General features: G+C 44.1%; 1 protein-coding gene across 1 annotated transcript; it reads right to left on the reverse strand.

Annotated features, from left to right (window-relative positions):
* Positions 1-3,515: 3,515 nt before the first annotated feature.
* Positions 3,516-10,865, reverse strand: LOC149340332 (persulfide dioxygenase ETHE1, mitochondrial-like). Its single transcript, XM_089549100.1, has 7 exons — positions 10,605-10,865; positions 9,692-9,836; positions 8,154-8,339; positions 6,504-6,596; positions 5,367-5,456; positions 4,642-4,758; positions 3,516-3,849 (listed from the first exon to the last, which is right to left on the reverse strand). Exons 1-7 carry the CDS (start codon positions 10,791-10,793, stop codon positions 3,791-3,793), a joined length of 879 nt encoding a protein of 292 aa, XP_089405226.1. The 5' UTR covers positions 10,794-10,865; the 3' UTR covers positions 3,516-3,790.
* Between the last annotated feature and the right edge of the window lie 714 nt (positions 10,866-11,579).

Consider the following 11,579-nt stretch of genomic DNA (forward strand, 5'->3'; position numbering starts at 1 on the left):
CGCTTAATCCACATTGTAAGATGACAGTGTGCCACCCCTTTTGCTTCTGTATGCTTGTGCTTTCACTTTGCGTTTAGTATGCATAGTAGAAGGTCCTGGATTCATGCCTCCACTAAGCAGTTAAGCTGCGAACCACTCCAGACACCTTTGATGCTTGAACTGACACATGCGCCACATGTTTGTGGCACCCTCTGAGCGCAGCAACGCAAACTAGTGCTTGCAGTGCGAGCACAGCGCAAGAGCCTGGCAGTTCAGCACATGCAAGGAGAGGCTGCAGCAATGGCGGAGAGATCTGAAGCAGCAGATCTATTCTCGCCAGTACGGATTCAAATCTTGCCAGCGGCTATAAGTATGGAAGGGTTTTATTTATTTAAATGGTCACAACACTACACAGCCACGTGCACACCAGAAGTATGTATGCGAGTAACGCCACCTTTTCGTCGCAATGGGGCTCCCAATGCCTCTAATGCATTAATGACGTAAGCATAGCTGCTTCGGGACTGTAGACTCTCAATTTTAATTGTTTTTTTTTTTTTTCATTTTAGCGATGCATATGACAATACATAAACCGCCACTTTATATTTGCTAAATATTTATGTATTTTTTCGTAATGCTTCATTTTCAACTGAATGACTGCTGTGATGTGTAAGAAATGTTTAGGTCACAAGAGGCATGAAAAAACTGCTATAATCGCTGACACTTTGTTGCCATTCCAGCTCTTGAAGCAAGCTGGCTTAAGCGTGCTCTGCGATGTTGGCGCATGTCAAGACCCCAAGGGGGTCAAATTTAAATTTGAAGTCCTCTCCAACGGCACCTCTCGTAGCCCATGTGCAGCTCTTGTTGGTAGCTGTGTTTTCATGAACGCAACAGTACATCATATCAAATTTCTGATGTGCATATAGCATGTGCAAACAGGACTGTGTTCTAGGAGAGCACATCGCTCTAATCTGCCAGAAGGGGTTGAGGGTGCCTTGATGGCCAGCGCTGCTTTCAGGGTGAAGACACTGCTCTCTACAGGGTCATGTTCGGTCCCACTCTCCCATTTGGCTCCACTGAGCGTAATGCAACGGCGGCCTGTTTCGAAGAGAAAATTGCCGCTACCGCATGGAATTCCACAAAATTGGTGTCCTGCCATAGACAGCGAATCTGAGTTGGTTACGCTAAAGTATATCATCTTGCAGCTAATCTGCCAAGGAACTCGCCACCTTGTGAACAGTCGTTACATTCATACAACGGCCGTGGCACACTCCAGTGCAGTCTGTTGACTCGGATACCAAGGTACCCGGATCCAACACTCTCAACTGCTTGGAACTGCATTTGTATATTTGCCAAATACTGTGACTCTGACAGCTTTTCATTCGCCATGAAATCAAGTGCGAGAAGTCTCCTTTGACAGCTGCTAAAGTTTCAGCAACTATAACAGCGCAAAGTTAAAATGGTGCATTAGACCTCCGCTCCCACTACGAACTGTTCTGGAATGAAGTGTTTCGGATGCCTTAGCTCGCATACTTCGGATATATGTATTGGTTTCCAGCCGTCTTGCTTGACCTGCGGTTCCCGCTGTTTTCTGCATGCGTTATCCTTAGGAAAGTGAAATAGCCGCTGTCCTTTTCTAATGTGGGCAAAATAGCCGGGAACACAACAGCCCTTCATTGTTTGATCTTCAACAGCTGCATCACACACAGAAGCTCACTACGTGTAAAGGGGCATTGCCAAGTGAGTGCAATTTCCCGCTTTCTTCATAGTTTTGCACATTTCGACTGTTCCCCGCCATTTCTCCCGATTAAGGACGCCTCGTGTCACATTGTACCTTCAGCGTCACTCTGTCAAAAGTCTGATGTTTTTTGTCCACTAGACCAGAAGCACGTAAACAGACTACGTACGCTGGGAAAGCTGTAATCGTCCCACAGCAGAGCGTGCCAAGGGTAGGCGACGGTTAAAACCTGCCGGGCCATGTTGTAATTTGTCAAGTGCTTTCTTCAGAACTTGACGACAAAGATGTTTCCCAGTAAGGCAGCCATATTATTTAGGCTCTCTCGTTGGCAAGCGAGTATGTGAAGCTCTCGTCGCTGCATTTTATTCACTTTGTTATTTTCTACTCGTAGTCAACACCGATCAGAGGGAAACTCAACTGTCTGCGCGATTTTGTTCTGGAACAACTCAAGGGAAGCCGTTGAGAAAATATGACTGTTTGGTTTGGTTTGGTTTATGGGGTTTAACGTCCCAAAGCGACTAAGGCTATGAGAGACGCCGTAGTGGAGGGCTCCGGAAATTTCGACCACCTGGGGTTCTTTGGTTTCAGACGTGTCCTCGGCTGTCCACCTGAGAGCAATGTGGCGTTGGACTGTTTGGAAGAGAAGTTTGCCATTATTACTGCGTGGAATTTCCCCCCTGCCGTGCAGTAATAAGACAAAGGGATCGCAGGGAATGTTAGAAAAGCAGGTGTTAACTGCGCAAAAGTAGTTAATTTTGCAGGTCATCCTCCGGGCATGCTGGCATACCTGAGAAACTTGGGGCCTTGTGAACAGTCCTTCTATTCGAACAAATGCGGTTTAATTCTAAGGAATTCGGTGATCCAGGTACTCTCAATTACTATTATGAAGAAAGACCAAATAACCGCTGTCCTTTTTCAATGCAGTCAGCGACTGGGGAACACAACAGTCCATTGTAACTTTTCCGTTGCCGTGTGGTTACAGCGACTGCACCATGCATAATACACACTTATAAGTGCCATAATATTACTGCTGCAAGAGAAACAACTATGCACTGCCTATTTCCAGTTCAGTCGCATTATTTCAGCCGCCACGTAACCGCATACAAACCATGCCATATGCATAGTGCGCAGTACGCGACCGGCGCGTGGGACTGAACATGTCAAAGCAAGGGAGAAGTGGCGGCGCGGGGTGGTACAAAGGGTTTCCCTGCCCTGAAAACTGAGGCGAGCAGACATCACGGCACCCTATCTGTCAGGCTAGCTTGACAAGGACTACCTTCAACTTGTCCTTGTTGACCCCATCTGGCAGATCTTGTGTATGAGCACTATACATCTGTCTGGAATTTGATGTTTTGTGCAACTGTCGCATTCATGAAAATACGGATAGTGTGGAGCTCTACAGCATCTTTATGCAACTACTAAGCACTTTTTCTTCTGTCCATCAGGACAGTGTAATGTTTATTGATGTGACTTGCTGTGAGCTGTTCACATTAAATGAACACAGAAGTGGCAGCAAAAGCTGTATTTCACTACCTACTCCGTGAAGGTAAGTTTCCAAACCCCATTTGTTGAAAGGCATTACTGCTGGACAGCACAACTGAAAATGGTACAACAGTGCTGCCATCTACCCCAAAGTTCTGTGCAGTAGCTGGTACCTCGGGTTTGGTTTGATAGTTTGTCTATTGATTGGCATAAGCAGTGAACGAATGTTGGGTCTACTAAATATGGCTTTCTTATCCCCTTGCTAAGCTGTGACATGCAGTCAGAATAATGCTGGACTAAGAAAATTTTCACACAACACTGTTGAGCAAAATATTTTTATTGCAACCTTTCAGTATAGCATCGCGTCTGCAGGTGCAGCTTTCACCTGAATATGATTTTCACAAATATCGTCACTGTGCAGAAGAACAAACTGTAATTGGATACGGAATGTTGCAGACAGCCCTTAAATTCTGTGCTGCAGCAATACATGGTAGCTCGTGGCCAGTGCTGTGAACAAAGAAAACTAGATGCCACTGTTCCTTCCAAAAGCTTGTTTTCAGGAGGTGCTGCAATTGGTGCGCTGAGTAGCCACGTTCAAGAACTCTCGGCAAACTCGTGAAATCCACAGACCAAATTGGCTGGAACTGCCTTGTCTGAAATGGCCATAAAAGAAACTATTAGAATTGGCTTGGGTGTACATAGCCCTTTGCAGTCACTAGAAGCTCATTAACTCTTTCCTTGCCAGGACTATTCAAATAGTACAATTTGAACGATGGCGTAAGATGGCCCATTTTGCGCAATCCAAGCTGCTTCTGGACGCCGTACATGTGTGCAACAACTTCAGATGCCAGTCCATTTCCTGGCTTGCACCAATATGTTAACACTGTCCAAGAACACCTCGCGCCACCTTTCTTGTGCAAGGCAGGTAATACAGGCCATGTTCACATAGTCTAAATCGTGCTTAAGACGCTGCGGTGGCTCTGTGGTTATGGCGCTCGGCTGCTGACCTGAAAAATGCGGGTTCGATCATGGCAGCGGCGGTTGAACTTCGATGGAGGCAAAATGCTAGAGGCCCCTGTACTGTGCGATGTCAGTGCATGTTAAAGAACCCCAGGTGGTCAAAATTTCCGGAGCTCTTCACTACGGCGTCCCTCATAGTCTGAGTCGCTTTGGGACGTTAAACCTTCATAAACCCAAACATCATACTAGAATTCAGCCTCAGATTACTTCATAGGGTAGCGAATTGGGCTAGCATGTTGTTGACTGTTGCCCTGTAGCATGCTGCCCTGCCTTTACTGAAGCTAAACTGTCAGCAGGTCAGACGATGGCATTTGTACACCTTCAAGCTTAATACAGAGTTTGCATACGGAATTCTGTGCAAGCCTCCAGGGTCTTATTGTTGAAGCAGGTGACAAACTCTGGATAAAATGGGGAGGCAGTCATACCTATCATCTTGGGATAACTGAGGTTGAGATTGTTCATTATATCCACAAACTCTGCCTTTGATTTTGTCAGGCGAGGATTGTACTTGAGCTCCTCTCCCACTGTAGTGGCAGTCTGACCTGCAAGTAAACAAGCAGCACCTCAGTGAAATAATGCACCTTCAAGTGGAGCGATAGACAAGGCACCCATTAACAGCAGACTGTAAGCAGAGAACCAAACAGACTGAAACTGCAAACAAGTAACAATGAAGCCGTTCCCAAGTTGACTGATACACTGCTTCTGCAATAGGCACACATCACAAGATCCCCTGTGCATCATTAATACGGAAGTGTGGATCTTTTTTTCATTCATTATGTTCCCAGTGATACATGGATAACTGTTTAAACATCTTGCCTGGATAGCTGATGCAAAAGATGTGCTATAATGCCTCATGAGGCCTCAGCACCTCGGTAACTTGTTATGTCCGATAGCACACAATGTTACCGTCGGATACCTTTGTATTTTTTCAAGCAACACTCTCAGTGGAAAAGTGAAAGCAGAGACATACTTCACAGGCACAGCCAGAAGAATAAATTGGAAACTTCCCAAAGGCAAGAAAGCTGCTTCGAGCTGACAAGCAACACCAGCAAATAGCAGGTACACAGCCTTCCAAGCTGCCTTTCGTAACTGCCTTTACTGTGATGAAAGTTGGGCCAGGTTAAGCTTGAAGGAAAATGTGCTTGCTTACCTTTGTAGTCATGGGCTGGGTACAAATTGTAGTCATCTGGCAAGCTGAGTATTTGAGAGTGCACAGAGTCATACAGGCGCTCTGAATTCCCTGCAGAGATGAGTAAGCTCTGAACCCATTTGCCACTCCAACAATGCAAGCCACACCATATAATCTCCAAATGTTTTCCAGTCAATATGCATAGCATAATCATGTTACTCATGCTCCTGGCATTTCCTCTACGTATTTATGTACTCCCCCCATCACACAATGCTCCGATCCTTTATGAGGCACCATGAACAATTAAAATTTTAGGCACATCACATGACGAATGGCAATCAGGCAAAGGAATCTGGAGCTCACACAGCTTCATTAGAACTCTGCTGCACCTAAAGGACACATCTACTTGAGATGTTTGAATGATGTTTTGGGAGTCCTCTGGGCACCTCATAACTCCAGAGTGTTTCAAGCTTTTTTATGTGCTCAAAGATTCTTTACAGCAGACATACAGTAGACCTGCAGAACTTCCAGCTGCCAGGCCTGAAGCCCCACAGTTTGGCTATACAGTATATACCACAAAGCAGGTGAATCACCTTTTTTTTTTAAACGCTAAGAAAGCACAATAGTTTTTGTGTCAATCCCTGCATCTTGTGTACAAAGCTTAGCCACAGATATGACCCTAACTCGATAACAGCATTGCCAACTGTTCTCATTCACTGTAGTGGCGCTCATACACGCTGTTGTCGGGGGATAACTGCTTTAGTACATAGGCCTCATGGCCTTAAGTTTAGACAAGTAGCTAAAAACTAAAATAAAACAAAACTAAACCGAAACCATGAATATATATACAGGAAGTATTATTGAATCAACTCACATGTACAGCATTGGTATTCTGAATCATGTTTTTCAAGCAAGTATCAAACAGTATACATGAAATGTGAAGACCTGTTGCCGTAATTTTGATTTGATCAGTCACTACTTTCCCACTTGCAATTTGGATATTTTGAAGCTTGTAAGAAGTCTTCGTTTTGGCAGCACTAATCTTGAGTACTGCATGCATACTTATTTGCAGCACAGCAGCAGTGGTAGAGTAGATATTTAAAGTATGTAATGTAATGCCAGTGTATACCATACTCAAAAGAAAATTAAGTTTCATACCTTCTTGAAAGTCAGTCCGTCCACAACCACGAATAAGCAATGCATCACCCGTAAAGGCCTTCCTTTGGTCATGCCACACATATGTCATGCAGCCTAGAAACAGACATTCACCACAATGAAAATAATTCTCGAATGATTTATGCATTTTTGGCCATCAAGTGTTGGTGTAAAGTGTTAATTCAGTAAGGATACAGCCAAATGTGGAACGACTGAATGGAAAGACTGTTTTTTTAGAATTAACCTTCTTTAGGGTGTTAATATTCGTGCCCCCATGCTATGGCAAACGTCAAATTGTCCCATCATACAACTCAATATAACTGTTTCATGCCAGAGATATGGATGTGGGAAATTGCAACTTAAGGCATTTATGTACAAAGGTGTGAAAGTACAGCACTGGTGGTGCCATCACCAGTGTACTATATCAATTTGTGATGAAAGTACTCAATTCAGACAAATAAATTCGCCCACTATTGGTGACCATGTGCGCATAACGGTAAAGAAGCAGATGACTAAAATTATGTACACAATTGACTTTCTGAGTCCTAGCAATGTACCTGGACCAAGATGTAAACTTTCTATTCTTTGTATTCTTGGTTTAAAGCTTATTACAGATGCTACCTAGGTTGTTATTGTTCATTTAACATTTTAACAACCAGTGTAGTGAATTTGCCACGTGCGTTGTTTGGATGCTGTGCACTCATAATTATATGGAGCTCTCATATAAAGTTTGACGTCAACATGTTCTCAGTAGCCAGTACTTTCCAATCAAAACATTTGGTGTCACTGTGAAGATGCTGCATGAAGAAAAAGGAGAAGTGAATGTGCAGTTCCTAACCAGCATTCAACAACTCATTCCTCATTTTCTGGCAGCTGTTGCAGGGAAAATAGGAGTGCATTTTTTGCATAAGAAACTGTCTAATGTCCCCAGGTCTTCGAGATGGTTTGAGGTCTTCGAACTGGTCTTTCACACATCTCGGACTAGCTGCACAAAACAGACCACATGATGCTTGTTTCGAGTTCGTGACATACCGACCTCCGAAATTTTTGCGCCGCAAACAAATTTTTTTTATATTGGCCTCTGAATGTTGGCACATTATCTCACATAATGTGGAGGTAATGAGTTTTTTCTTTGATTCTCTCATTATACTGGCATTAAAGGGTTAATCTTGTTTCAGAACATGAGCACGCACCAAAACCTATGAACAGTGAGAGTCCTCTTTTTTTCTTTTTTGCTTTCAGCCAAGCTTTTTGACATCCTGACAGGCAACACTTTTGGGCCACTGACTTTTATTTGCCCCCTTAACTTTTGCTCATGCAAAAGTTGAGCTATTCTGGCAGACACCTATCATAACAGGATCAAAGAATGAAGAAAGGTTCTGGTAGCAGCCACACAGCAACAGCATCCCATGATCTTCAATTACCACAATTTGGTTACTACAAGGGCTGGCTTTAGTTCTCTTTATTCCTAAAAAAGGAGCTTACCAAAGTTCTGCTCTTTGGCTGTCTCAATAAATTAATGCTTCAAGTTGTTGCTTTTTTTTTTCTCAGTGAATGCTGAACATGCATAGACTAACACAGAAGCCATTATCGAAGTGGCAAATCTTTTCCCTGAATCCACACATGACAATAACTGTGGATGATTTTACACACCATTTGTGTGGCCAGGAGTGGCCCTAGCTTCCAGCTTAATGCAGCCAACTCCAAACACATCGCCTGGATTGAGGTGCTCATCGGCCTGTGCCTTGGATGCAGCCGATATGACACTGCGGCAGCCTTCCAGAATTCCTTTCAGCTTCCCTGAGCCAGTGATGTGGTCGGCATGGACATGAGTGTTCACTGCACAGATGAATTTCAACACATGTATGAGTCGGCAGCGATAATCTGAAAGGCCTGGTCTCAAGGTCAGATCTAAAGAGCAAGTGAATAGTGATCACCAACATGAAAAAGTGCATGAGTACAGTTGGCAGACAAAGCTTACAGACCATGGGAGCCCAGAAAGGGCACAGTATAGAAACATGCACTTTGCTGTATACAGAGAAAAGTGAAGACTACACCACTGATCATTCAATTGCAGAGGGCATATGCCAGAGATACAAGGAAATTTTGCTTCCATGTAGTTCCAACATCTGGGAAAATTTAGCAGCTAGATGTGCTTATTTGACAGTATTACTTGTCTCAATGCAGCTTGCGACAGAATTCACAGCTCCCAAATGCCTACGCACTTATCAACGTCAATTTTGCTAGGCGGAAGCTGCCAAGCTAACTTCAAGTGCTGCCAACCACATGCTACAAATCTCCAAACAATAAAAATATTGGAATAGTATAGCCAAAATGACTACAAGTTGTGTGTCTCTGCCATGTACTTTTGTCATTATATCTTAAGTGCATAGATAATAATCAGATAGACCAATTGCCGTTTGAAGAGGATTACTAAGTTTCATGGTAAATATAAAGTCTTGTTCACAGTGCTAATTTTTTTCAAAACAGCCGCTGCGGCGGCTCAGTGGTTAGTACTCGGCTGTTGAATGGAAAGACGCGAGTTCGATCCTGTCCATAGCAGTCGCATTTCGATGGAGGTGAAATGCTAGAGGCCTTTGTGCCGTAAGATGCCAGTGCACATTAAAGAACCCCAGGTGGTCGAAATTATCCGGAGCCCTTCACTTAGCCTGAGTCACTTTGGGATGTTAAACCCCATAAAACCAAACCAAATCATTTTGAAAGGTCCAATCAGTAAATTTTTTATTCTTTGCAATCCATGCAGCAACAAGTCACCTGATGCAAGCATGAGTAATTCACAATTTATGTGTGTATGCTATAGGTTTTTGAGGTTAAGATATCGCAAAGAAGTTTTGCATATGTCAAGATGAAAAAAATAATGACACACCTATGGAACAATATATAAAAGGCAGATCTAAAGCAGCGTTCCCAGCCCAATACTGTTGAAGTTGCGTTAAATACCCTACAGTGCAATGTCATCAATTTTTTTACATTAGAAAGCCTGAAGGAGTTACTGCACATGATGAGATAATGCGGTTTCATACATTATTGGGTCATTCATTATAAGCAACATGCAGGACAAACACATTTCCTGAACACATTGAAGCGCTACTACTGAATTACCAACACGATTATATCCAACAAAGCATATCCAAAGTTTTTACGTTTAGATCTTGTCAAAAAAACCAAACCTGCATAGACCAGGCGAAGGTCAAGCTCCTTGATCAGTTTCGCATCTCTCTCGACTTGCTCCAAAACCGGGTCGATCAAGAGTGCTTCTTTTGTGTTCATGTCGGCCAGGAGGTAGCTGTACGTGCAGCTCTTCTGGTCAAAGAGCTACAAGGACACAGGAAACCATTAGCGTCCATACGAATCGCGGCGTGAACGAAGCAGAGTTGCACAAGTGTGCCAAATTTAGGCGCCAGGACCATCAGACATGGAAGAGGAGGTACTTGAGAACAATTACCGGAGTCGCAACTTTGACGCTGCGTTTGAGGTCGCAACACAGAATTGTGGGTATTTATATGCCACAGGGTTTCTATGAACACGCATAATTCTCGAAAAGACGTACATTCCGTACGCTAATTTGCACGTAAAATTTTAACACTTTTTATTAGTCGATACTGTCCATATCCTCGTTATTTTTATTTCCGTATATTCACCGAGAGCTACACAAATTACGGGCTAAAGTACGTCGTGTGGAGAGAAAACACAGAAATGCGTTTTTATTCTTATAAGGCGTCCATCTTCGACGTCTATCGCCCCAAGACGACGTTATCAGCAGCAAGACAGCCTTCGGAGAAAGAAGAACGAAGGGCAGCCGGGACGATATTTCCATGACAGGTTTATATCGCCTACGTGCAGTAATTTTACTGCTTTCAGCAATAAACGACCACGCGTAGCAAACGACAACAGCCAGCGACATGCGCAGAAGCGCGCATCGGAATCCGAAACACGGAAGCTACTTTCGAGCACGCCGTAATACGAGTTTGTGCCTTGACAAGAAACTCCGCCAAAGTGCAGAACTTGAATTGCATGCAGTGCGATATTAAACACCTAATTTCAAACAGAGCTATTCATAATTTCATAATGATTGTATCTCACCTGCCGGAACAGGAGTTCGCTTTTCATGTCGGCGGCAGCTGACAGGAACCGGACAAATCGACGAGCGTTCGCGGAAGGATCGACCACTTTTGCGCGTGCGTGTCCACCAAGCAACGGTCGAAGAGTGACTGACTGTGCTACTACCTGTCGAAGTTTCTCAAGAAAGAAACTCTGGTATCTCAAGGACATCGCAGACTTTCTTCTTGAGCACCTCAAGTCCGGCGCTGGCGCACTTGTTCGCGTGTTCCAAAGATGGAGCCACTAGGACCAGACAAAAACAGAAAAAACCTTTTCTGCTGTGACGCGCGCGTTTGCGCAGCTGTAGCGCGCGTGGTTTGAACGATTGGAATGTGTGGTTCACCGTCACGTCGTATACGACCGCAAATAGCTGGAAAAAGAAAAAGCCATTGAACAATGTAAGTTCAGAAAAACCTATATCGCAAGCCAGCCTGAATATCACTATGTACTGGCCTTCCCATTTGAGTGTGCTACATTAGGTTTAAACCGAAAAAAAGTAATAATAAAATAAAAAAAAGACTTTTGAGGAAAGGAAATGACGCAGTAACACTCTCATTTATCTGGGTGGACACCCGAACCGCGCTGTAAGGGAAAGGATAATGGATGGAGTGAAAGAAAGGAAGGAAGAGGCGCCATAGTAGAGGTCGCCGGTTAATTTCGATCACCTGGGAATCTTTAGCGTGACGTCGCATAGCACACGGGCGCCTTTTGCGTTTCGCCTCTATCGAAACGCGGCCGCCGCGGTCGGGTTCGAACCCGGGTACCCCGGCTCAGAAGAGAGCGCCTTAACCACTGAGCCACCGCGGCGGGTCAGTGAAAGTATGCCGAATTCAATTTTCGAAATCCGGCTTTAACCGAAAGTGGTCAGTATTCTTAGCATGCAAAGCATAGCCAGCTGGCGGTGAGTGCGAGCTGCACTCAGTCAAAGTTGAAAATTACCAAAGTAGGGAAGCCAGG

The sequence above is a fragment of the Amblyomma mixtum genome, chromosome 6, assembly GCF_055824585.1.
Source record: "Amblyomma mixtum isolate Tamu chromosome 6, ASM5582458v1, whole genome shotgun sequence".
Taxonomy (NCBI): domain Eukaryota; kingdom Metazoa; phylum Arthropoda; class Arachnida; order Ixodida; family Ixodidae; genus Amblyomma; species Amblyomma mixtum.